The sequence below is a fragment of the Rutidosis leptorrhynchoides genome, unplaced genomic scaffold (genome assembly GCF_046630445.1).
Source record: "Rutidosis leptorrhynchoides isolate AG116_Rl617_1_P2 unplaced genomic scaffold, CSIRO_AGI_Rlap_v1 contig173, whole genome shotgun sequence".
NCBI lineage: Eukaryota > Viridiplantae > Streptophyta > Magnoliopsida > Asterales > Asteraceae > Rutidosis > Rutidosis leptorrhynchoides.
The window spans coordinates 30,759-57,585 of NW_027266422.1; the positions used below are offsets into that span (position 1 = coordinate 30,759).

At 39.1% G+C, this 26,827-nt stretch overlaps 6 protein-coding genes across 6 annotated transcripts; 3 read left to right on the plus strand and 3 right to left on the minus strand.

The window, feature by feature from the left end:
- Positions 1-947: 947 nt before the first annotated feature.
- Positions 948-4,571, minus strand: LOC139881585 (uncharacterized). Its single transcript, XM_071866032.1, has 12 exons — positions 4,261-4,571; positions 4,086-4,170; positions 3,861-3,991; positions 3,677-3,779; positions 3,536-3,550; positions 2,896-3,041; positions 2,555-2,750; positions 1,993-2,067; positions 1,650-1,766; positions 1,389-1,433; positions 1,107-1,205; positions 948-968 (listed from the first exon to the last, which is right to left on the minus strand). Exons 1-12 carry the CDS (start codon positions 4,569-4,571, stop codon positions 948-950), a joined length of 1,344 nt encoding a protein of 447 aa, XP_071722133.1.
- A 639-nt stretch (positions 4,572-5,210) lies between these two features.
- LOC139881583 (mediator of RNA polymerase II transcription subunit 16-like) lies at positions 5,211-10,871 on the minus strand. Its single transcript, XM_071866029.1, has 12 exons — positions 10,762-10,871; positions 10,505-10,573; positions 10,280-10,368; positions 10,072-10,184; positions 9,605-9,706; positions 9,238-9,328; positions 8,340-8,936; positions 7,523-8,141; positions 7,270-7,349; positions 7,054-7,136; positions 5,437-6,912; positions 5,211-5,351 (listed from the first exon to the last, which is right to left on the minus strand). Exons 1-12 carry the CDS (start codon positions 10,869-10,871, stop codon positions 5,211-5,213), a joined length of 3,570 nt encoding a protein of 1,189 aa, XP_071722130.1.
- Positions 10,872-12,664: 1,793 nt separating this feature from the next.
- Positions 12,665-14,425, minus strand: LOC139881586 (clathrin light chain 1-like). Its single transcript, XM_071866033.1, has 3 exons — positions 14,043-14,425; positions 13,140-13,293; positions 12,665-13,051 (listed from the first exon to the last, which is right to left on the minus strand). The coding sequence occupies exons 1-3, from the start codon at positions 14,423-14,425 to the stop codon at positions 12,665-12,667; spliced, it is 924 nt and encodes a 307-aa protein (XP_071722134.1).
- Positions 14,426-15,723: 1,298 nt separating this feature from the next.
- LOC139881587 (wings apart-like protein 2) lies at positions 15,724-20,048 on the plus strand. The gene is made up of 14 exons (XM_071866034.1): positions 15,724-16,181; positions 16,274-16,373; positions 16,571-16,895; positions 17,040-17,152; positions 17,232-17,345; positions 17,471-17,564; positions 17,641-17,748; positions 17,820-17,942; positions 18,036-18,661; positions 18,970-19,235; positions 19,330-19,477; positions 19,590-19,687; positions 19,789-19,870; positions 19,965-20,048. Exons 1-14 carry the CDS (start codon positions 15,724-15,726, stop codon positions 20,046-20,048), a joined length of 2,739 nt encoding a protein of 912 aa, XP_071722135.1.
- A 1,378-nt stretch (positions 20,049-21,426) lies between these two features.
- Positions 21,427-23,436, plus strand: LOC139881588 (protein RTF1 homolog). The gene has a single exon (XM_071866035.1). It carries the CDS (start codon positions 21,427-21,429, stop codon positions 23,434-23,436), a length of 2,010 nt encoding a protein of 669 aa, XP_071722136.1.
- Positions 23,437-24,914: 1,478 nt separating this feature from the next.
- LOC139881589 (uncharacterized) lies at positions 24,915-25,985 on the plus strand. The gene has a single exon (XM_071866036.1). It carries the CDS (start codon positions 24,915-24,917, stop codon positions 25,983-25,985), a length of 1,071 nt encoding a protein of 356 aa, XP_071722137.1.
- Positions 25,986-26,827: the final 842 nt, after the last annotated feature.

The following is a 26,827-nucleotide window of genomic DNA, read 5'->3' on the forward strand; positions in this document are numbered from 1 at the left end:
AAATTTAAAAACCGTGAATCGTCGGTTCTAATTCAAAATTGGACCGTCGTCATGTCTAATTTGCCGGCATAACAAGATCTTCTCAAAAAATTTCATTATCCATGTCGTGTATTTTAAGGTTAAATATTTAAATCCTTTTATATTATTATCGTTATGTATATAGAACAAAAAAAAATGTGCCGGGTAAGAGAAATTATTTAAGTAAGAGATTTGATAAGGAGTGATTCAAGTTCGTCCACCATCAATTCTTTTGTGGTCTTTTTTTAACCAAGCTTATTCCAACATTCTTGGAATGTACCTATAATAATGTTGAATTTTTGGGTCCTTAATTTGTCGAGTGACGACTAAGTTTAGAAGTCTAGAAACGTGTTCAATTCAACACAAGTAGAATGCTCTGAATACAATTTGAAAAGTCTAGAAGCCTGTGATAGCGTTCCTTTTCAGTTCGTGTAATATCAACCACTTTAATGGAAAATCAACTAGATATATTATAACGTCAAAGTAAAACATCAAAGAAGTCGACTGTGAGTGCGTTTCAATCGAAAAGATCGATCGATAAACTGTAAGAAATTGCCACATTCTGTCACGTACTGCTTAACAAACGCACCCTTACGGAACAATCTATCCAAACAAAAAGTTCAATCTCATCTTTACAAATCCTATCACTTCACGGTTCTCTATTCAGAATGTACAGTAAATTCCATTCTTTTCCACTTCTACTTCTATTTTATCCGAACTTTTAGCCTTTGCCTCCAAATTCAATAACATTTGAGAATCAAAAAGTGTTTAGGATAACAAAACGACCTCTTTTTGCTTAGATATCAGCAAACGGACACTTGTTAAGATTATGCTTACATGGAGTGGTGTCGGATAATAAAAAGTTGTCTTGAAACAACTGTTACTGTCCTTCACTAACTTGAATTGCATTCCTAAAATATAAGAAAGTGCTACTCCAAATCGACGAACATCTGCAACACACCCAACATCACATTTGAAATTTCAGTTGATTAGGAAGGAATGTAATGTATTACGGGAGTATTGTGAGATCTTTGACAAGAAAAAGTTGGCAGATTTGTAAGTATAAGATAACTAAAACCTGTATTTACCTCCAAATCAAGCAATGGGTTATATGTTTTCTTCTCTTTTGTGTCAAAGAATGTAAGCCCTGTAATTTTCTGAACCCCAAGTTTCGTAGCAATTAAGTTCTGCATTAACAAAAGGACACGAAAAGAAATCATCACTATGACGAAGCAAAAGAGAGAATTAATAGAGCAGATATATCAACCCTGGAAATGTTGCGAGAACAAAGATGCTTCTTTGGATATGATCTACTGAAATTACTGAGACTTATGTAGCAAAGTATATGCAAGCCAGAAAATTTTATGTACCAGGTGGAACTTAGAGGAACCATATGCCTCCATTCCTGGTAATGCCTGCACAGGAGTTTACAAAGTCATCTATCAAAACCACGATAAATAATAATTCTTCTAAGCTTGAAAAATAGAATAGCTTGAATGCATTTATCACTTATGAAACTCCAAATTTTCAATTGCATCATCAAGTCGCACCTAGATATATCTGAGTCGGTCACCCCCCACCAAAAAAATATTCTAAGGTATTTAACCAGAAAAAATGGGAGCCTATCATACCACTGTCTGTAGACCATTAATCATAACAGCTTTCTCATCGGAGGAATCATTCTGTGACAACCAAACCTCAAAGGGTCCCAACTCTTTCTCTGTCTGGTTTGTAAGGTTAAAATGTACCTACAAATATATGAAATGATTAAATTCCAAAATCAACTAGCAGATTACAGTTTGTGTTTGTTCCAAGAAAATGATGTATGAAAATGTAAGCAAATGAGAACTGATTGCATAGAACTAGAAAAACAGAGATATAAGTGACTCAGGAAGGGAGAAGGAGAAGTAAAATATCCTCAAAGAATGAAGTAGAATGAGAACCAACAGAAGGCATGGTAGAAACCACAATTACCGAAAAAGGCTTGTCTAGATTGATCACAGATGGAACCTCCACAGGACGTAATTCCATCTCCTTGTATGTGATTGGCTGCAAAAATAAAATTTCCAAATTCTAAGAAAAATACCAAATACAGCCCATTGGCATGATGTATGCTTGCATATAAACACAAAGAGGACGTGTGTCTTTTAAGTTTCACTCTATTGCGATGTTACCGTGTACGGTGAATATTAGCATTGAAATTAATAGTTGCAATCCTGTAAATCTTTTATGCAAATCTAAAAATTTACATTTCTGCAACCATGTCATGCTTCTACTCACTTATTAGTCCTTCCAATATGAACTGGAATCAAGAAATAAGATGTAGCGCTCATCATACAATCTACAACACCCATTCGTTGAACATGAAAAGGTGCACTAGAAAGAAGAATTTTTTACGTAAAATAAAGGCATGCTGAATTTTAGTATGAGCAGAAGGAAAAATGTCAACATGCACCGAGAAAACTTTTATTTGTTAATGCATGATGAAACACAGCATAGAAATCTTGTTCATAAAAATTAGGGATTGCATACTAACAGGTCCAAGAATTTGCTGGGTCTGCAGACGACCAGGTTCACCCAAATTTGTACGCCATGTTATCTGGAGTTTACCGAGAACATTACTTCCCTCAACTTTCACTTGTCCAGAGTCATTTGATGATGATATTAGCTGATAAAGATAATTGTGGATCCCTCCACCTGATCTGATGAGGATTGGTGGCTTAAAAATCTCCCTGTGACATCATCAACCATTTTAAAAGAGACATTGAAAGAGTTTCAACTGATGAGGATGAAATTGTTTGAAGAAATGGGCAACCTTTTATATGGAAATGAAACAAGTAACGTAACCATAATCTGCTGATACTTTATACTACGCACCTATCATGAGTCTTTTTCTTTGTAGGATGCTCATCAACGTTTAATATTGTTGCACTCCAATGCCGAGCTGACTCAAACTCAACTTGATCCATATAAAGGTTTGATTTTGTATGATTCTCAATGCAAGCCTCTAGAAATGTAGTGTCCTGAGAATTGAAGATGCTGCTTTTATATCCATGATATAATTAGACTAAAAGTAAAGTAGGTTTTGACTAATTAGAATATATGATATTATCGTCAGCAGAAATAAGAATAAAAATATTGTAAAAATGGATCTATGAGAAAGCCTAGCATGAAAAGGCAATCAATGTCATGCTGGAACTAAAGTACTGATCTGCTTTATTCATGGTTCCTAAACTATGGAAGAAAAAACATGCTATCTCATGCACCTCCAACTATTGAACCAGTTACGGTAATATAACTCTACGGAATAAAAATTTAGACAAGAACGATGCAGAATGCGATCAATATTGGCAACTAATAACCAAGCATCTATTTGGTAGCAATATTACAATTAACCAACACAGCATCATCGCAATAAGTTTCCAACGGCGATCGACAGCAGAAAATAAAATTTTTTGAACCTTATAGTAATGATACTTTTTAGCTCAATCAATAATTTCAGTCAGCTTGAACATACCTTGACGACGCGGACCTGCACAATATAAATCAGTGAATATCAATCAAAAGGTATGGTACCAGCTAAGAGACTGTTGAAAAGAAAGGAATCGATTTTCAGATAAAAGTTGCTGATTGTGTTTTGGTAAGATAAAGATGATACCTTTGTCCTAACTGAGAGAGGATTTGAAACGATGAACTTAAAGAACTGAGGAAGATATTTGCGCTCCCCATCTCCATCACTGTACAAAGCAGTGCAGACTAGCCTGAAGATTGTTAGAGGTCGAGTTAGAATATCCAGTAAACCATGAATGAATCATCACAAATGAACACAAGGCCTAACATACGTGTGAGCTCCAAGTTCCTTAACGTCATGTTCTACTATGAAATCATAACGGCCTCCTGCACGTATGGATTCAACTGGTGATTTCGATGTATCCAGCAGGAGGATCCTCTGCTTCTCAGTTTGAATCTCTGCCTACACGAATCTTAATTCTATGAGCAGGGTAACTGAATACTGCAATTTCTAAAGTTACAGGAGCTGCATTTCGATGAATAATTAGAGAACAAACCTTGATAATAATATCCCTGACTTCAAAACTGGAGCTGTTATTGATACTAATATAGCTACAGAAAGTTTCTCCCAAGTAAATTGCCCTGCAAAAATTATAAACCAGCCTATGAGAAATTCGTACATTATTATAACAACTCGCTAATGCTGTATATAGTGTAGGAGAAATGCATTACCCGAATGCTTGAGGCAGGACGAGGAGGCCGGAGAGACCGAGGGAATCGGAAGGATGGTGGAGAAGGAACCGAGAGCGATAGGTGAGATCGGATGAGTCGGTGGTGGCGCTAGGAGTGACGGCGGTGACGTGAGCGTTGAGGAGTGGAGGGAGGTTAGCGGCGGCGATGGGATCATCGAAGATATCTTCTCCGACGAGGAGATCGGTAGGATCGAGGCGGAGAGGAGTGTCGACGTGAAAGGACGGCCGGCAAAGCCGCATAACACGGAAGGCCAACGAGTGTGTCCCAGCTGTTGCCGATGGTGTGCTCATGATTTGCTTGGCTCTGCAAATCTCTCTCTCTCTCTGAAATGAATTTTCTTCTAGTATATTATTATGTTTCTTAATCCCACATCGGCCAAAGACGTCATGTTAATACTGTTTATATTCAAAAAAAAAAACAAAAGTAATCGCCGAGCTTAGTCGCGCAAGCTTGCAACTCTAGCGGGGGCAAGAAGTTGGTTGGATGGGCCCGGGTTCAGGCCCATGATCGTGTCATATTTGGGCCCAATATGGCTCGGAGATGGGCTTTCCCCTATACTTGACTTGGGAACCTTGACATTATGATGAAACCTTGAGGACTGGGAACTATGAAGAACTTGCATTGAACCTTGACAAGGACTGGAATGAAGACTATGATAGAACAAGAACCTTGACAGAACACGGGGAGGAAGACAGGATGGAACAACCCCTGGACCCAAACAGCCAACTTTTTTGCCGTCCGTTTTTCCACTGACGGGAAACAAACTAATGGTTTAAGGTAAGTAGTTAAATGTTTAACAAAAGTTCAAAGTACTATAAGAAATGAAAAGAGTTTTTAAGTAAAAAAGATTTGTCTAATATCTATAGTCTATACTAGAACCCACACATAGTGGATGAATGCATATGCAGATATTAATTTATAAATCTATACTATACAACTCGAACCCATGTCCCGCCACACATAGGACAACCACATGACCAACGGCTAATCCACCATGTCTCCCATGTCTCCATTTGGTTGCCATTTGCATTCGGAGCAAAAGCACAAGTCTGCCGTAGACATCTTATGCACTGCAAAAATAATAAGTATAATAACTCGGTCAATCTGGCAAGTCAACTGAATTATAATACTACTTAATCAAGTTCATTGACTCACCTTGTACCAAACCCCTTCGAGGCCAGTTTTCCACAAAGCAGTAACTACATCTCTTCGAGATCCCATTATACCAAGATAGGCCCCAAGCCCCACGGAAGTATTCAGCCCAAAAGCTGCATCTCTTTCGGACAATCTGCGCTTCCTTGGCCACAGCCCAGGAGAACCATAATGGACATCACCGCCGCCACCACCACCAGAACTCCCATCGACTACTTCTCCAGGTTGTAGCTTTGGATGATCTGTCACATCCTCTGGATCACACCATGGCCCACCAAACATATTACGTCTGTGCCATTCCTCAGCAGGAGGATGGAGTTCTAACTCCCTTAGTAACAGACCAGCTGCATCTGCACCTCTAGGCCTCGGCATGTTCTGCATGTGTGGGCCCAGGGATGCTTCCACTACCTCAGGCAACACTGTATAATTCCCATCGATGTAGTGTAGCCGAACCTGGATGTTACCGCTTCCCACCTGAGACACTGGCAATGGGTGTGCCAGCGCGGCAGTCCGCTTGCATAGATCCATAAGTATGAGAAAAAGGACCTTTACCTCCTCGAAAGTGTAACCTTGACCAGCATTACCTGAACCCAATCTTGATCTGCCAGCCGGACCTTCTTCGGTTTTTGTTCCGGGTATGAGTTGACCCGGTCTGCCACCTTCATCTGGCCTCGCCATACCCGACATCGGTTTTGAAATAATCTCCTCCACTTTTCCACCAGGTTGGGGTTTCTGCATCATTGTCTCGGCAGTATTTCTATGTGCAGCATTCCCCATGAAGCGAGGTAACTGTGTTCTCCGGAAGAAAAAGCAAAAGAGCAGGAGTTGGCATAATCTGTGAAGGAAATGGCAATCCCCGATGAGCCTTACAGCTGGTGTTCCAGGAAAAGTCCCTGTGTTGATGCTTATTGGCATAAACGAAGAAGGGCCACTAATAGGGTTTGGAGTTGAATTGGGCACACTATCCGTGCTGCTACTGATTTTAGCAATAGCACCCTGTACCCAAGCTTGCATCTGTGTGCTTCCAGTGGAGCTTGCTGTACCGTTTTGAACAGCCTGACTTGTCGCTGCTGCTGCTGCAGGAGTAGTGGCTGAGCTTTGGGTAGGACTAGTTACCACACTGCGGTTGCTTCCTGTCCCTGCGGTGACAGCATGACTAGCCAACGTGCGACAGAAACTAGCGTAGCGACGTAATCGTGTTATGAAATGAGAAGCGAGATCCAGGATTGCATCAACATAAGCCTGTATACTTGGAACAAGGGCTGGTTCAACTGCCATTGAATCGGCATCGATGCTGGCTAATGTCTCGCCAGATGCCTGCCAAGGTTCAGCGACTAAAGCAGAAGGATTTACCAAAGCTGATTCAATGCCTTTCCCCAACATATCCAGCAACAACCTTGCCTGCATATCTAAAACCATGGCCCTGACTTCTTGCGCATTTGTCCCCTCCAACAACCGGCACTTTATTCTGTCCAGACTCTGCATTTCACAAAAATCAACTCTTAAGGAAAACACCCAATAGACTAATACTACTAATTAGTGTGTGGCATCTGTGATAAAACAAATGTATTTAACCAAATTAGTACAAGTTAGAGAAAGTAAAAGTCTAGGGGAACTTACCGGGCCATACTGTTGTCTATGCTGAATAGAAGGAAGCGAATGAAAATCCGCATCCAACACGGCAATGACACTGTTCAATGAAACTGGGCACAAACAAATGCTACTTATCAACCAGGGTGAAAATCGGCATGATAAAAAACAGTTAAATGGATTATATGAAAACTTCCATTCCATGTTATTTAACTAATCAAATGCTAACGCATCCGCTCTACATACCAATCCCATCCTCCGCAGCACTCTGTGTACAGCCAACAGCATCCCACCAGTCAACTCCAACTAGAAGGCTCCACCAAAACCTACAATGGAAAAATGTGAAGACTAAAAGATCTACCCAACTAACACTCATGTGAATGATTGAAAGTGTAGAAGGTTACTCCAATACATCAAAATCTTGACAAACTCCTTACACAAGATTTAGGACAGTATGCAATCGGGAAACAGTTGCGTATAATAATTATCAGAAATCTACCTCTCAGCAATTGCACATTCCCAAGTTGATGAATTGGCTTTCACTTGACTGCTTGGAACAGATGGAGGAAGTACACGGACGATCTTCAATATGGTTCGGTCCTTGCTAGTGTCATGCCAAACAGAAGCTGAACAACAACTTGTTGAAGAGAAAGCAGGGGAGGCAATTGCAGACCCAACATTAATCTGGTAACTATCAACAGGTGCGAAGTTTGGACCAGAAAAGATGTGAACATCACCCCTCAGAAAAGCAATAGCAATCTCACCGCCATGTGAGGAGTAAACAATTCTGGCAAGAGTTCTAACATCACTAGGAAGATCGAATGGGTCAAAAGTAACTCTTTTTGCCTTTTCAGCAAGACTATCAGTTGTCTTTTGAACATCAGTATTTGGACCTGAAGCAGTAGCTTGTTGAAACTTTAAATCATGAGTGGGTGGTATTGATGTGTCTGCCTTGGATACCCAAACAGTTTGCATGGGAGCTTGACCACCAAAACTAGAAGTGGGGTTTCCAAAGATTTGATGAAGAACAACAGGTTGAACAGTTGACTCCCAACGTTGAACCCTCCACCCAGTAATGGAAGGACCCTCATCTCGGTCATAAGGAGACATGTACTGTCCTGCAGAAGAAAGAAATTAGGCCACATATCACAAATGGTACACGAAGTTGACCAACAACAACTACTCACAAAACAAACAGGATATTAAAATATAGAAACGCCATAATAAAACAACGAGTAGCCCCAATCCCAAGAATAATAATGGAAAACATAAATCTATGTGTCAAACCATAAAAGTCATGATATAAGTGATATTACCCTCAACTATCACCACAGCTACCACAGAACCACCACGAGTGGGATCAAAAGCAACAGCAGTAACTCCAGAACCCCATGTAGTCGTTGCTGCAGATTGAGCTGCAACCTCAGGATTTACATATGCCGAAAAATTAGATACTGGTGAACAGTGAAGTGAAACAGAGTCGATGAAGTCTTGATCTGTGTGTTTTTTCCCTTGCTTAGCTTCAGATGTCAAAAACTCCTGCCAGCTGAATAAGTATGCAACCAAAGGAGCAAAACCAGACCAATTGGGCGGATTAAGTGAAGGAGGCACAACATTGCTAGTACTTGTCTTTGGTGTAGCTTGAAATCCATTTCCCGGTCCAGGAGTGACCTCCCAAACAACAACAGTAGACGGGTTGACAATTGGAACACCTGCCACATGCATTGCACCACTGTCTGTTATGATAGCATCAGCTGCCATTATACCACTAGGCCCAGCACCCAAGAGTCCTTTGCTTGTACAAAACCACTTTGGTCCTATACTATTCTGACTGGGAGGCCACTGAGCCCAATGAAGTTGAACAGAGCCTGACGAGAAGACAGAGCAAACACAGAGAAAATTTGGCCACCTAGCTGAAAAGAGAATAGAAGTTGCATCAGTGAATACACTTGGTGCTCTTCAAAAAGTTTGACACATAATTATGATGGATGGACACACAATTATAAGATCTAACTGATCATAGGCATGATCTTATTACAAAGCAGGCGGTACCAGCCACGGCAATACAGCTTTGACAGTTGAGGCAGTGATTCAAGTGTGATTATGTTCTAAAAATCATGGTCTACACAACCTGATTACAGTAAACCGTGTCTAACACAACCACCAAGAAAAACAGAATATAATGAATGGAAAAAAGTGAAAAGAAGAACGAACCTGAAGTCTGAGACTGCTGTGAAAGGAACTTTTCCTCAAACGTGGACTTAGAGTTTGGGGGAGAACTGGATTTTGAGGAAAGCCACCTATACTGGTTTTTAAAAAAAGTTATAAAATACAAAACAGCTTAGAAACATCATTAAATGTTGTAACAACAAATTTAAGTAAGACATAACATGAGAACAATAAATGAGGAAAACACTAATTTGAAAATAACTTATTTATAATACGTTAAAAAATGGTGCTATCATCTTTTATTTCACAAAGACCTCTGAAGATTGAAAAGTGAGAAGAAGAAGAAGAAAAAACAACTACAATATGTATTTATTACTATAGATCATAAAAGAAAAAGATAACACCCACATACCGGAGAAACCCCTGATAGCCACTTTGTAACAACTGCAATGTCCTGGCGCCATTCATGCTCAAGCTGCCAACAGCTGGTATCGCGGACCAAATTAGCTGGACCCTAAATTAACCAACAGAAAATGTAAGTTGAAATGACATCACAATACTGAAAAGACAAAAGAGGGTAAGATAAAGAAGAACAACCACGCTAAAAATACTAAGAGCCGATCACTTGCTATATTAGCATATACTTATTCTCTGATTTTGGGACGTGTACTTCATGCAGACATGGCAGAATATGATTGGCTCTTATACTTTTGAGAGTCCCAAATTTGGGTTCTTTAGTAAGGTTGAAAGAAGAATGATCAAAATCAGTCAACAATTTAACAAACTAAACTACATAAAAGTGAATGCAGGAAACATAGGAGGGAAAAAAAAAAAACCTCACAAGCATTTCAGCAAAAGAAGTTGCTAAAGCCAGCTTACCTGAGAAGGCTGAGTCCAGATAGTAACCCTCCCATGGAAATTAGCAACCAGTAATGCCCGGCGGCAAGAATTGGGGGACCATTCAATGAAGTGAACAGAATCACGTGGAGAATCTAAAACATGGACATGTGACGGGAGTTAACAATTTGGACACCAAGTAAAGAAAATGCAATCCGGTCATCATAAACAAGTAACATATACTACGTACCTGCAGGGACATTGAATAACGCGCATTCAGTTGGTCGTTCTGGGATCACGATATGTATTGGGATCCAAAATGGTGGATTGGCATTAGAGCTACAAAAACAAACATTGGCACGTCAAGTACAGCAGATTTATTGTCCCAAGCCAAAAAAGAAGAAGAATAAAAATGAATGAATAGACTACGGAGTAAACGGGGCTCTCTGCGAAAGGAAAAGATTAAAATTCAAACCTCGGAATTCTCGCACATGTTTCTGATGCACAGGCTATAGCATTTAGTTTCCCGCACCAAGCAACAGCACTAAAAACCAGAACCATTAAAGTTTATTAGAACATCATCTTGAACAAAACTGCAAATTAATTTGACCCTAAATAAAATAACCCACATAAAACACGCCCTCGAAATCAAGCAGCATCAAAATAAAATCCTCCCCACCTAACAACTGAAAACACCAATAAGCATAGATGAAACATTCAGCAGAATTTCACCTAAAATCACGACATAGCTCCGGGACACTCATTTTGTGTTGCAAGCTAGACATAGGCTGCTTAAGCTTGATACAAAATACAGTAGCAGGACTCACAGAATCTTCCTCCATCGGAACCGGACCACCGTTAAGCTGAGGATTAGGTTCCTCCACCAGCGATTTCTCCACGATCGGCTCCTCTTCAATCGGTACAGCCTCCCCTCCTTTTTCCACGGTAATACTTTTATTAGCCTCAGAGTCCAACGGAGTCTCAGTCTCCGTCTCCGATGGTGTTGCGGCTATCGTAGCAGAGTCCTTATTAGCTGCTGCAACAGTGCCAGTACTAGTCGCTACTACAACTAATTGTTGCTGTTGCTGATTCATTGCAATATTAAAAGAGGCTCACAGACCTATATATATATAAACAGATAGAGAGAGAGAGAGAGAGAGAGAAAATGTGGGTTGCAAAAGTCGCAATTGAAGGCGACAGTAGAGAGAGAGAGAGAGATAGTGGGGTTAGTGTGCGTAATTTGAAGAGAAAAAGGGTTAATTTTTATTCTAGGGTTTTTGCCATTGTGTGAGTGAGGGAGACAAAAGGACTAGTGTTAGATTCCAGGTGTTTCGTAATGCTTTGACAGAAGAAAGTGTTAGACTTATTTGTGTCGATATGCCTTTATCTCTCTCTCTCTCGGCTCGACGGCTCGGCTCGACGGCTGCTGCTATGGTTGATTTTGGATACTGGACTGGAAATGGTGGAAATGAAAAATGGATTGGAATATGATTCATGAAGACGGAGGAAGAAGAAGGAAGGAGGAGGAAGTCTTGTTCTTCATTGTTGAATGCTGATCCGACCCGAGTAGATATGTGGGCCGTCTTATTATCATTGGACCCTAAATTGAATACCGTTTGGTTTTCGATTTTAAGTTTATCGGTTATGTACAAAGATAGATATAAAATCTGAAAATACGTTGTTGTTTGAGTTACGACTTGGTTGAATTTATCCGTTTGGACGTAGATATTGAATGATTTATCAGGATTTTATCAATTATCGGGAAAGAAAATACATAAAATTACAACCACAAAGATTAATAACATCCAAGTACGACAAGTAACAAGTACTTGAAGGAAATCGAATTAATACGACAAATTCAAATTTATGATGGAGGCGTTAAATTAAACTGAAAAATCAAAGATCATGTGGAACTACAAGTAGCTCAAAACATGGCGGGAATGGAGCTTATTCTCTGAAAAAGATTTTTCTAACATCGTAAAATTTCATCTAGCTCGAACTATTGTTTAATGTTCAAAACGAATCATTTTGTTATTTTGAACTAGAATGAATACGACCACAGAGGCCAAAACAAATCATTTTGTTATTACAATATTCAGTTATTCTAGTTTTGCTTATTCATGAATCCATCGCAGACATATGATTCCTGATTTCCTTCCCGAGTTTAGCATAAAATAAATTGAGTTGGGCTCGGCTTAATAATTCAAGTGAAGGGAAATAGAAGCTCTATGAGTCTATGACTACTCCATTCCACATTCCCTTTGCATATAAATCAAATCTAGCTATCAAGTTCAATGTTTGAAGACTTGGTCACACTGAAGCCATTAATCAGCATCCTAGACAAAAGTAATAAGGTGAGCTTTTATATTGCTGGATTCCACAAGTCAGAGAATTAAAAAAGTACCCAAAAAACACAAAATCCATAGACAGCATATATGAATGACAAAATCAGTACCAATCCATAGAATATTGGGGAACAAAAATCAAAATACAAACACGACTCCGCAAGTAAGGCTGCAGCCAACCATGCCTAATATATAAATGAGATAAAGATGTGACCATTTTTAGAGATTTTGAAACATATTAGTAGCAGGGGCACAAAAGAATTTAACAATGCCTGCATATATCTTATCAATCATGCTTTTGTAGCAGGTTCGGGTTCTGGGGCGGGAGCCTCTTGCTTGGGTGAGTGCCCATTGGTGGAGGCGACAGCTGGCGCATCTTTCGAGCTTTTGGCGTCTTTTCCGTCTTTCGTGTCCTTAGGAGGTGGTGGTGGTGGCATCATGTGAGGTGGAGGAGAATGCTTGAGCTTCACAAGTATGTGCCGCATCCTCGAGAGATCCGTGGGTTTCCCGGGTTTGGGACCTTGGACGACGGTGATCGATGGGGCTTTCTTGTCTTGATCCTTCTTGCCTCTCTTCTTCTCGATGTTTGGCACCTCGTGAGGAATTAGATCAGCAATAGCTTTCCAGTACTGTTTGTCTGCTTCTTGGTGGAACTTCTCTTGACTCGCGAGGAATATCTGCTCTTACAAATGAAGTTTTCCTGAGTATTAGTAATTAACAGAGGGTATTATACAGCAGTATAAGGAAAGCCACTACAAATTTTACCTTCTCCCTGTCTCTGTTGTCGGCCCTTTTAGTCTCCACAGTAAGCTGCCTCTTCTCGTAGAAAGACTTAATATACTCTTCAGCCTCGATAATGATCTGGGTTCTCATGTCCTTTTCCTTCTGCTCCTTTTCAGCAAGCACAGCAGCATTTTGACTGCACAAAGATAACAATTTGAAGACATCTTCAATACAACTAACCCGGAATGCATGAAAGTTGAAACACTAAACAGCTGATCAATTATGCACAGTACTGTAGTCTGTATATCAATTATCAACAACATAATTTTTTTCTCTCTTAAGCTGCGTCAATCTATTAATAGAATTACATATCAGTGATTAAACAGCAACATAATTAGCGATAATCGAATCCAGGCTTGATGACTCAGCTCCGGTGAGCCTCAATTTAGAATTTGATGCATGGATCTAAAATTTGTTCCTTTTTCTATTAAGGGTCGGATCGAAGCCAATTCCAGTGTTGCACCGGAAATTTGATTCAAGATCGAAGGGATCATAAAGGAACAAACAAATCCATAGCTGAACAAACGCCAAAAGATGCTTACCGAGTTATTATCGAAGTGATAATATCATTTTTTTTTCCTCTAATCACAGCATGCAATTTTAGAATCAAACCAAATGAGAGCTATAAATATCCAAAAAAAAAAACGCAACAAAATCCTATTAACTGGCCACAAATCCAGAGAGCATCACAACAAATCTCTTATATTTGAGCACTAATTTGAACTGTTTGTTTTCAAGTATAGATCAAATTCAAGCTCGAAAGATCTAAACAGATCAACAAAGCTTAACTAAGATCAACAGATGACTTAAACAGCATCAAAACCAATCAAGCAGCAAACCAGATCTAAACGAATTACACACAAACAATGCGTGAAAAACACTTACCGGCGCCATTCACGGAGAGCATATCCTTCTTCAGGCTCCATCTCAGTAGGTGGAGGCAAGATCGGTCCATCAGAGGCAAAAACATCACCATATCCGTTTCCATTGACACCGTTCTCGACATGAACCTCAGTAGATTCGAACGGAGACTGAGAAGACACAAATCCATTGTTATCGCTAGGATCCGCCGATCCGTAACCGAAAATATCGGGAGAAGCAGGGGCGGCGGCGTTGTGATCGACGGAGGAGTTGAAATCAGGAGAAGGCTGATTGAAATTGGATGAATAAGAACCGTAGTCGTCGTCGAAAGGTGTTGTTGAAGAAGTTTGAGTGTGGATCTCGTGATCTACACCGTCCATGCTAAACGTATCGAACGAACCAGACATCTTCTCGAGAGGAATAAGACTGACGATTGACTGATCTTTGTTTATCTTCTTTCTTCTTCTTCTCTATGAATCCGGAGCAAGGAAGAAATGCCTTTTCTTTTTTTCTCTGTTAGTGTATTGGATTCCTTTTGTTTCGCGGACGATACATATATATGTTAGATCTTCTCGTAGTGGCCATTATTTACTTACTGTTTTTTCACCATTAAAAAAAAATAATGTTTTTGGCTTTTCATATGGGTTAAATTATCCTACGATTTGATACTTCAGAATATTTTTTTAGGTATTAACAATCTTAGACTTTTTTACCCTTCTATTCGACCTCTATCGCCACCATGCCGTTACAATCACGACCGTATTACGGTGAGGAACAAAGTAGACGCGATGGTTGAAGCCGACGGTGCGTATAGGTGTGGTTGTTATTAAATCTTCTCCCTCACAAAAAAATCGATCATCGTCTTTTTCTCTCGAATTTAAAAAGCCATAAAATTCAATTGCAGAATTTGTAATCTGACTCCCAACTCATTTTATCGAGATTCGTAAGATTATCTGTCGTGATGGATGTCCTATTTTTAATTCGAGAAATGAAAACGATAACTAGTAGGGAGTATCTAGACCGAGGGTGGTACCGATGAGATGCCCTCCCAATCATGAATCGAATTTGAGAGAAATTAGGGAGATAAATTGACACGAGAGGAGCTGAAGTGGGAGTGAAAAACATATATCAATTCTCGAACAAGTGGGTATTTATAATTTGTAGACTTTTCTCTTGAAGAAAAATGTTATTGGACCTAGCAATTAGCGGCACATAAGCGCGATAGGGTCGAGAGGATCCCCAAAGGCCTTTCTTAATATTTCAATTTGGTTGTGATAAGTTTTACGTTTGATTGTTGGGTTTCGTAAGGCCCACAAGTTTTTTTATTATGATGTGTTTAGTTATTTTGATTTCAAAATGGCTATCTATTTATTGGATAATATAATTAAAATTCGATTCAATATAACGTAAACAAATCAATTACGACGATGTGATCGTCGGAGCGATGTTGAAGAAATACTGTAAATGATGTGGATTTAACATTTTAACCCAAATTTGACAAGTTTTTTATGTGAAGGGTAAAGTTGTCCAACATCTGAAAAATTCGAAACATCGTGTATTCTCCATAAATTGGAGTGGACATAGTAATATCCCCAGGAATTGAATTTATCTTCTGCTTTCGTCAACTCTGAGCTCCAATTTTGACTCTAGCCGTAACAAATTTCAAATTTGAATTTCTCAAAACGGTCTTCCAAGAAAGAAAGCCATGAGTGTTAGGACGTACGGTCGCCGGAGCGACAAGCGCTCACCACTAATCGACATCACGTCGTCATCCCAAGAAAACTCTCAAGATTTCTACAACTTCTCTTCTCAAGAATCCACATCTCTCTGTTCGCGACAAGATCCCTTCGCATTTGGCTCTGAAAACGATCCTTTTGATGATTTTCATTCGCAATTCAACGGCAATGGAAAGAGGCAAAAGGACATCAAAAAGGTTGGACGGATTGTAGATGGAGAAAGATTGAAGAAGAAGAAGAAGAAGGTTTGTGATTCTGGGTCGTATCTGATAGAATTGGGGGAGATGATGGAGAATATCGACGAAGTGAATTTCGCGCTCGACGGACTTAGAAAGACCCAGTCGTTGAGAACACGAAGAGCGAGTCTCCTGTCTTTGTTGTCCATTTGCAGTTCTACGCAACAGAGAAGAGTTTTAAGAAGTCATGGGTAATGCCCTTTTCGTTCTAAGTTTCAAATGTTTGGTTTAGGCTTTTCAGTGTTAATGCTTGTATCTGAAGTCTGAACTTTCTTCTTTTCAGGATGGCAAAGACAATAGTTGATGCAATTTTAAGGATCAATTTTGATGACTCGTCTTGCAACCTGGCTGCTTCATCTCTTTTATATGCTCTGAATACCGATGTATGTCATTGGGATATGAAATTTTTCCTTCACTCTATATTTGATTATGCAATACTCGTCATGTCTTGGGGGAAAATTAATTTATTTTCACGGTTATGGATTAGTTAGGCATTGTAATTTACCTGGCTCTTGACTTTGTTTAGTAGTCACTTATTATCATGGCTATCCTAAAGGAATTTCTGATTCCAATATTGCAGTGTCAAGATGATCATCTTTTGGACTCACCTAGCTGCATTCGTTTTCTCATCAAGTGCTTGAAACCAATCACTTCTGTGGCAATCAAAGATAAAGCACGGAACATAGGCAGTAAACTTTTGGCATTACTCTCACAGGATGCTTCTGAAATGTCAGATTCCAGTAGTTCTGCCATTGCCTCCAAAGTTCAGGACATCCTTATTAGTTGCAAGGAAATGAAGTCTAACAGAGGCGTTGACAGTGGAGTAAGAAGGCCAGAGTTACACCCTAAATGGATAGCTTTGTTAACTATGGAGAAAGGTTGCTTCTCTAAAATGTCGTTTGAAGGTATGATGGAGAATATAATCTACTCTTGTTAACTATTTCTACCTTCAGTTTATTTTCCTTTACTTTTGATGTTCATTCTCTTACCTCTAACTCTTGATTGAATGATTGCTTATCTGTTACTTTCTGTGGGTAATACTCAATCAGATACAACTGACACAGTGAGAAAGACCGGTGGAAACTTTAAGGAAATATTACGAGAATTTGGAGGGCTTGATGCAATCTTTGAGGTTGCCCTGAAATGTCATTCTGAAATAGAGGTAGGTTGTATGTTTGTGTCAACTGTTATACGGTGAAGCTCTCTTTGTTAACACTTGACATATAAGTTATTTGTTGCAGGTTTCAGCTCCAATTCATGGATTCAAAAACAACTCGGATCTACGGAGCCTATCACTGCTTTCAAAATGTTTGAAAATTATGGAAAATGCTACATTCTTGAGTAAAGATAATCAGGTTAGATATAGTAACTGCTGCATTACTGAATGTTTCTGTTCATTTATGAGTGGCACTTGCTACTCTATTGGTAAGATATAAGATTTTTCCAGACTTAACGAGACTAAAATTCCTTTTAAATGCAGAACCATCTACTAGAAATGGAAGAGGACTTGGATTTTAATGGATCCAGAATGACATTTATACAACTTGTTATGAGTGTTATCAAAATTCTTTCGGGTAATTAATGGTCCACGAGTTATTATTTTTGAAACCCTGCCTTTTCTCTCTCTAAATTACTCATATCAATATTCAGGTCAGTATCTGCTTAAAAGGTCTACATTCTCCAGTGATAGCAAATGTAATTGTTGCTCAAATGGAAACAAGCATGTTTCTGAATTAGCCCTTATTGCACCTCGCAAAGGTATTTTCTGTTATCATTTTGATTCACTCCCTTATAGACTTTCGTTCTCTCTCTAATGCTTGAAATTGCAGGGGCCAGGAATGAGTGTATTTTGATCAGTTCCTCACAAGAGTGCTCCAGTGATAATAAGCCTAATTGTGGCACAAACGGATCAAATCGTACTTCTGAATTGGCCCTTGTTGCCCCTCACAAAGGTAGTTTCTAGTGTTATCATTATGAAAAAAATAGTGAATTATTCTCTGCCTTTCCCTTCCTTATAACTCTCATTCTCTCTCTACTCCTTGAAGTGGCAAGCAATGAGCCTATTTTGATCAGTTCCTCACCAGAGTGCTCTTCTGTGGATTTGGCCTCCTCTGAAAGGAGCTTTGATATGTCTTGGGACAGCACAAGGTCATCAACATCCCGGTTGGTAAATTGTTTATGCAGAGCAGACCCTACAACTTTCGACGATTCTTGTTCACAGGAGTTGAGATTCTGTCCTGCCATGAGCACTTCTTCTACCGATAGCTTTATGAGTTCAAGAAATGGAATACTTGCAATAAGTAATGGGCCAACAAAGGCAAGCTCAAGGTTTGGTCTTGATAACATCGACAACGGTTTAAGAGACTCCAGATCTTCTCATTTAGTCCAAACCCATGATCCTTTTGCTTTCGATGGGGATGATTTTGAGCCCTTGAAGTGGGATCTTCTGTATGGAAAACAAAATAATTTTGAAGCACAAAGAAGGGAGCCTAAGCACATCCGACGTAAAGATGGATGTGAATATCCATTGACTATGATGAAGCCAAATAGTAGGGAAACATGCCTGCATGGATCACGTAAATTTCATCATGCTCGTGAAGTCCCTTGTTTATCTGCTGATGAAGAAGAAATTTCCAGCCTTCAAGATGACTGTCTTCTTACAGCTGTCAAGGTATTCTTTGGTGTCAGATTATTTGCAAAAGCCTTGTGGTTTATTGATTACTTCTACTGTGACACCCAGTTGGCTTCAATTTGATAGTCTAGTGCACTTCACTGGATGTGGATGCACCGTGAAATTTCTTGAGTTATTTTCATCCGTATTTCCGTTGAAATATAGGGTTCCATCCCAAATTATAAGTTCTGTGCACTCTCTGGTATCTGTCATACTGATGCTAGACTTTTATTGTGACGTTTGTACAAGTGGTTTTTTGAGAGTTGGTTAAGTATTTGGTCAAACTTTAATTGCTTACTTTGTGGCAGGTTCTTATGAATTTAACCAATAACAACCCAGTAGGTTGTCAGAAAATTGCTGTATGTGGTGGACTGGAGACCATGGCTTCATTGATTGCTAGCCACTTCCCTTTGTTCAGCTCATCCGAGTCATCCTTTAGAGAGATAAAGCAGGACAATGCAAGCAGCATACTCTATGATCAGAATGATAAACATCTAACTGACCAAGAGTTGGATCTCCTTGTTGCTATTTTGGGCCTCCTTGTGAACTTAGTGGAGAAGGATGGACATAACAGGTTTCTATTGCACACACTTCTAGCATATGTGGCTTTTTAGATTTTGATGTTCTTGGCTTTTAAGGTGTCAAAACTCACTGCAAATATTCTTCAGATCACGGCTTGCAGCAGCCACTGTGTCCTATCGCAACATAGGATGGTTAGAAGAAGAGGATTGTAGTGTCATTCCAATACTGTGTTCTATCTTTATTGGCAACCGGGAAGCAGGTGATTCAGTTGTGGAAGGAAACGAGTGTACATGGGTAATATGTTCTTATTCAGGCGATACAGTTTTATTTTTCTGTAATTTTATATAGTACTTGCATACTTTGGTCGCTTCTATGTTGTTTACATGCTTGAAACTATATTCCACAGAATGATGAGGAAGCCGTGCGACAAGGAGAAAAAGAAGCTGAGAAGATGATTGTAGAAGCTTATTCTGCTTTGCTACTTGCATTTCTCTCAACTGAAAGGTTTATACGTGCACCTCTTTCCCGTCTCTTAAATCAATCAAACGTTTTTTACCCTTATCAATTGATTTTATTTTTTATTTTTATTTTTTTTGACTTAACAGCAAGTACACTCGTTATGCAATTACAAAGTGCCTACCAAATCATAACCTGGGAGTTTTGGTACCAGAGTTGGAGAGATTTGTGGTATGTATTTAGTAGTATTAGTTTTCTCATGTTTCTCGATTTTCGTAGCAGTTTCAAGTATCTAATATAATTGCATCATCACTATGATCTTCAGGCATTTCACTTGACATTAAACGTGATGTCACCGGAGACTCATCAAGCTGTGAGTGAAGTAATTGAATCATGTAGGGTGCCATGAGAGATCAAAGTGAATGAAAATTTGAATAGGGTGGAACGACATGTCGGAAATCAAAGTGAATGAAAATTTGAATAGGATGGAAAAAATTAGTTGAAGTAGCCAGCTTCCTTTGGTGAATTGAATTCTGTTGTTGTAATGAGGTGTTTTCATTAATGGAAAAATGCAAATTTCTTTTCAAGCCCAGCGAGCTCGAGGGTATAACTGAAAAAAAAAAACACATGCGATGCAGCAGAAACATTAATGTAGCTCTTTCTATCGGCATATATCTCAGATCATCTTCGAATTGGATGCTCTTATCGTTGTCAAAACTCTTAAATATGACGATCCTTGTTTTTTGTCTTGTCAGAATGTATTAGGCAATGTAAAAACTTTAGCTCCCAATTTTATTCCCTCCACATTTGTGTACATTTTTAGAATCGATAATCGCTTAACATACTCAATCGTCAATTTTAAGATGAATGGACTAAGGTCGATTATCTAATTTTTTGTACCATTTAGCCGATGCCGATTTGGAAAATCAATCAAAAACTCCTGATATTAGGAAAAGAAGTATAATGAATCGATAAATACTGGAATTACTTCTTCCGAACTCTAGGACTCTACTTAATAAGTTCTTGTCTTTTTTGAGGACCAATGTAACATTTTGTATCTAATAAGGCTTTAAACGTAAGTTCATATTCTTTTTTTTGTGCTTTCTCTTTCATGATTCGTCCAATAGTATACAAAGAAGTTCGAGACTTCGACACACATTATTCAAATCTCATTCGTCTCCTCTCTGTGAACTTGTTAACCGAAACCCTAATTAAATTCCTCGTCTTTGAGATTGGATCTGATTCAAAACCATAATATCTCTTCATATCAAGGTACGTCTGTAGTTACCTAGGTTTGAAGTTCGTTTTCAATATACCTAATTGCTTCTGTGTGCGTCTTCATATTTATGTTTGTTTTCCAGTTCGTTGGTTGTAAATTTTGGGTATTTGAATTTAATCGAAGTGTTTTTATTACGGAGTGGCATAATTCCTGACTTGTTTGGTTTTCTTCGCCGTTTTGTTCTGTTTGATGAAACCTACTTTATCGTGTAGGTGGGATTGAGATTATATCCAGAATGCCAAAACGTTTTGGTTTATTTGGCTAATTCGGCGCCTCAATTTTTAAATAACCTAGTTTTGTTGAGTTATCTAGTAAGTATGATTGATTGGAGCCCCAATGGATGAAATTGAGTTATCTGCTTTGGTGTTTCTTTGAAGAGCATGAAAACTATGGTCGCTTGGTCTGTGCATTATTGCCTTTTGTATTACTAAATGTTGTGCTTGTTAATTTACAATTTGACAGATTTCTTGGAAAGCATCGGTGAGCAGGAGGAGGAATAGCGTGCTTTATGGCTGACTTGGACGATTTGTTGCTTGAGGCAGCAGGAAGAACCAATACTGCAGGAAGAAACCGCCACTCTGTTCCGCCATCTAAAAGGAGACGCGATGGTTCAGAATCTGATGGTGGCAGCGACTCTAGGGAAGATTCTGATGATGATCGTGGCTATGCAAGCAGGAAGCCTTCTGGGTCTCAAGTTCCTTTGAAAAAGAGGCTTGACCCTACTGACAGAGATGAGGATCAAGGTAGCCAGGAAGACCGCGATTATGAAGATGGTCGTTCCGAACGCGAGGGTGACAGCAGTGATGACTCTGATATTGGCGAGGATCTTTACAAGAACGAGGATGATCGCATAAAGCTCGCACAGATGAGTGAATTGGAAAGAGAGATGATCTTGTCAGAAAGGGCAGTCAAGAAGGGTGATAAGACTTTGACTGAGAAGCTTAGATCAAAGCGGGAGAATGACAAGTCTACCAAATCACGGAAGGAAACTCCACCACAGACTTCATCTCGTGGTGTGCGTTCATCAGCCAGATCGGCAGATAGAGCAGCAGCCAAGGACGATGCTTTGAATGAGTTAAGGGCAAAACGGTTGAAGCACCAGGATCCAGAGGCTCATCGGAAACTGAGGGATGCAACAACAAGAGGAAGCTCCGGTGGCAGGGGTTTTTCCCCAATTAAGAGAAAAGCTTTTACCTCAGCAAGCGTTAGCTCCAGTCAGAGCGAAAGTGAAAGTAGGTCTGACGATGAAGGATCCACCGGAATGGGTGACAGTGATGATGAACGTGGCACTCGGTCAAATGGGTTGAAATTCGAAGATATAAAGGAAATTACTATCAGGAGGTCCAAACTTGCCAAATGGTTAATGGAGCCATTTTTCGAGGAATTGATTGTCGGTTGCTATGTGAGGGTTGGCATTGGGACTTCAAAAAGCGGCAAGCCTATTTATAGGCTCTGCATGGTTCGCAATGTTGATGCTACTGAACCTAACAAACGGTACAAGTTGGAGAACAAGATAACTCATAAGTTTTTGGATGTCATTTGGGCCAATGAGAATTCTGCTGCCCGGTGGCAAATGGCAATGGTATCAGATTCTCCACCTCTGGAGGAAGAGTTTAGACAGCTGGTGAAAGAAGTGGAGCAAACTGGTGGCCGAATGCCAAGTAAACTGCATGTGTCTGAAAAAAAGGAGGCCATACAGAAAGCCAGTAGTTATGTCTACTCAGCTGCCACTGTTAAACAGATGTTGGAGGAAAAGAAGTCAGCTTCGGCCAGGCCATTAAATGTTGCGCTTGAGAAAGACCGGCTAAAGAGACAGTTGGAAATCGCACAACTTAAGAAAGACAATGCAGAGGTGGAGAAAATCAATGGGAAATTGCAGCAACTTGAGGCGTCAAGGCAAGCACAAGAGAAAGATAAAAAGGCTATGAGACTGGCTGAGATGAACCGAAAGAACAGAGTTGAAAATTTCAAGAATGCGTCAGAATCTAAACGTAATACAGGATTGAAAGCAGGAGAGGAAGGGTATGATCCGTTTTCCAGGAGATGGACCAGGTCTAGAAATTACTATGCTGCAAAAGCAAAGGATGGAGAAGGAGAAGGGGATGGAGCAGCCGATAATAATACAGTAGAAGGTAAAGAAAGTAATGGAGAAGAAGAGAAAGGAGATGATGGAATGGTAAATGGTCAAGTACTGAAAACCAGTGATAAAGTGAAAGAGTCGGATGATAAAGCAGCCTTGCAAGCTGCTGCCGGTGCTGGGAAATTGGTCAACACGAGTGCTCCTGTGGATGAAGGGACCAATCATTATTATCTGCATGATTTTAAAATTAAAATCTCATTGGCTGCACTCGACAAGTTTGGCGGGCCAGAGGGAGCCCACGACGGATACCTTGCAAGGAAACAGAGAATTGAGGCAACCGTCGGATATAAAGTTCCGGAAAACGATGGCAGGAGACATGCTCTAACTCTGTCTGTTGCTGACTACAAAAGAAGAAGAGGGTTGACATCTGATTTTTAAAAAATCATCTTTTTCTTGTAATGAACTCTTGCATTCGGATTTGCTCATGTCATTTGTTGTTGTCCTATTGGTTTGGAACAGTTATCGTATAAAATTATACCAAATTGCAGAAGATTGGTGGTTGTTGAACATTATTTTAGAGAAACTGATGCCAAGACTGTAAGGTTCTCTTCTCTGTTTGGTTTGGTTCAAATGAAAGTAACAGGTGCTTAACGCTTCACGTGCCCCTATAATGGCAACATAGCTAACATCTTCCCTCTCATCTCATTGGCGAAACGATCCTTCATTGGCTAACTACTTCTGTTTATGATATTTGGGTTACCCTCACTTGCATGGCCATGGTTTCTTGATATTTGCCTGACAAGATTTTTCCTAAAGAATGAAAAATGTGTAATGAATGGTCATTATCTTGTTAACAATGGGAGTTTTAACTTTTTATCCGGTTCGAAGGTCCCTGTATCGATATAAACTGGTTCGAAACCTCTGGTGCTTAATGTGGCTAATGAAAAATGATCAATCAACTTCTCAAATAAGAAAATTGACCCATTAACATTCACCTTTCAAGTCGTTTCCCAAATTAGTAAGTGTGTGTTTTGTTCATATAGCAACCAAGACATGAATTTATGCAGAATTTCCTTCCTCCAGTGGAATGGAATGTCACACACTTGAATAAATATCCAATCCCAACCTCCTTATGGTGGCCCAACTACTTCTGGGCAGTCACCCTTGCCATGACGTGGCTAACCTATTTACAATACAATTATTTTTTAATGGAATTTCCTGAAAACCAAAATATACTATTCACTTGGACTTTATCAATAATTAAAACTAATAAGGAAAAAGAGTACTAATTGAGCCCACATTAAGCCAAACTTGGTTTTTTAACCCATTAATTTTTTTCTAAAAAAAGTTTTGATCTTTACACACTAATCACTCTTCATGGTACAAAGTTGTTTTGTTTAACAATATATCAATTCATCTTTGTATTTTTCCCATAAAGACAAAGTTTTTCTTTTACAGCTCAGTGATTTGAACTTAAGTAAACAAGAAAGTGGGAACTTTTTTGCATTTTTGGTTCCCAATGTGCCAAAAAACATATTGCATTTTGCCGCCTCCGCCATTAAAGCTCTTTCTAAGCTTTCACAGAAGAAGCAATTCATTGAGAGCTTATTAAAGACACCATGTATCCAATCATCAAACTTTATCATTGTTACCTTTACCTTACATACTCTTTCCACAACATTAAAAGATCAATCTTTTCATTTCTCTTCTGCTTACCAAGCTCAGTTCTTGCTCTGCTTCTCATTCTCCTGTTATCTTTCAATGCCATCACTGTTTTCAGGATTCACATCCCAACTATTCACAAATTCTCGCCGGAAAAGCTCACCGGCGGAACAACGTTGACGAGGAAATGGTCAACGTCTTCTTCTGCTACAACTACAACAACAGCAAAGGTTTCATCTTCTTCTTCTTCAAATATGAATGCTGTCAAAGAGGAAACCCCACCTGTAAATTTGAAGACCCATTCGCCAGTAATGCAAAATCCAAGGTTTTTGAAGATACCCATTATCAAGAAAGCCCCAAAACATAAACCCAAGTTCAAGATTCTGCGTTTGGGAACAAACTCCAAGAAATTTTCATCCAGGGTCAAAGAGTTTCTTCATCTCCATGATTGTAAGTTGAGGTTCTTTATGACATGGATTTCTCCAATTGGGTTTTTTGGTGATAGAGAGATTTTAGCAATTGAAGGTCTGTTCAAGTCACACCCTAATGCTTGTTTGGTCATAGTCTCAAATTCATTGGATTCTGGTAAAGGGAATAAAACAATCTTAAAGCCATTTACAGATAAGGGTTTCAAGTTGATAGCAGCAATGCCTGATTTTGATTACATATTCAAGAACACTTCTGCTGCAATCTGGTTTAATGAGTTGAAGAGAGGAACAATTCATCCTGGAGATGTCCCTTTGGGTCAAAACTTGTCCAACTTGCTTAGGCTTGCTTTATTATACAAATTTGGTGGCATTTATGTAGACACAGATGTTGTTTTGTTGAAAAGTCTATCAAGCTTGAGAAACTCCATTGGAGCACAAACTACTGATACAGAAACTAGGAATTGGACAAGATTAAACAATGCTGTCATGATTTTCGACAAGGAACATCCGTTGCTATACGAGTTCATTCAAGAATTCTCATTCACTTTCAATGGCAATAGATGGGGTCATAATGGTCCTTATTTAGTATCTAGAGTTGCTTCGAGGGTTATCGATAATCCTGGATTTAACTTCACAGTGTTGAATCCTTCGGCGTTTTATCCTGTCGATTGGAGCAGAATCCGAAGCCTATTCCGAAAACCAAAGGATGAAATGCACTCGAAATTTTTGCGTAAAAAGCTCGAAACGATCCGAAACGAAAGCTTTGCCGTTCATCTATGGAATAAGCATAGCAGGAAATTTACAGTTGAAGAAGGGAGCATTATTGATCATATAAGGTCAGATTGTTGTATCTTCTGCAATCATTCTTCTAGTGGGGTTCATGTAATTACCAAATAAAGATGCTACATTTCCAGTTTTGTCATATTAACGTCTTGTTCATTGTTTGTTTGTAACAAAAGGCTAAAGTGTAAAGAAGAAGATATAGGAATCCAGTTTTCTCAGTTGGAGTTTTCTTCTTGTTAATGGGATTTTCATTAGATTGATCGAACATTATTTTTTGTCGGATAAGAGTCATTTCATTCGTTTGATAAACATGTATAATACTCGAAAATTAAATCATAAAAAAAAATAACAGACTAATACAACGAGTTCAAGCTAAGACGGAGCCGTTAAGTTATAGATCGTGTTAAATCAAACATTTGATTATGTTTTGTTTGAGAGAGACATCATCTTAATTAGTACTTCTTTAACTTCAAGTCTTAATTAAGAACTAATTGTCTTCATTATGAATCTATGATTGATCCAAAAAATAGGAAATAGTTATAATGAAAGTGATTTCTCAGCTCCCAATCAATGAACCCACCTAATTTTTATCTCATACATCCATCACCATTAATTTTTTTCTTTCTTTCTTGTTTTTATTCATATTCCACTTTTCTAGCACCATGGCTAACATGTGCCAATGTATTCTTCATACTTCCACTGTGACCAACCTCACTCACCATTTTATCTTTTCATGTTTGCAAAGTAATATTCTCCTATCCAAATGTTAGTGTTGTATGTCTCAAATTGGATAATTTTGAATTGAAATATTACTCATTTATGCAATAAAAACATATGACAAATCTAATTTTTTTCAAGAGATTGGCGTTTTATTATGGATAGAAAAGTAACGAGCACTAGTATACATGGTGGTAGTCCGATTCGATCCGATTCCAATTTAAAATATACGATTGACG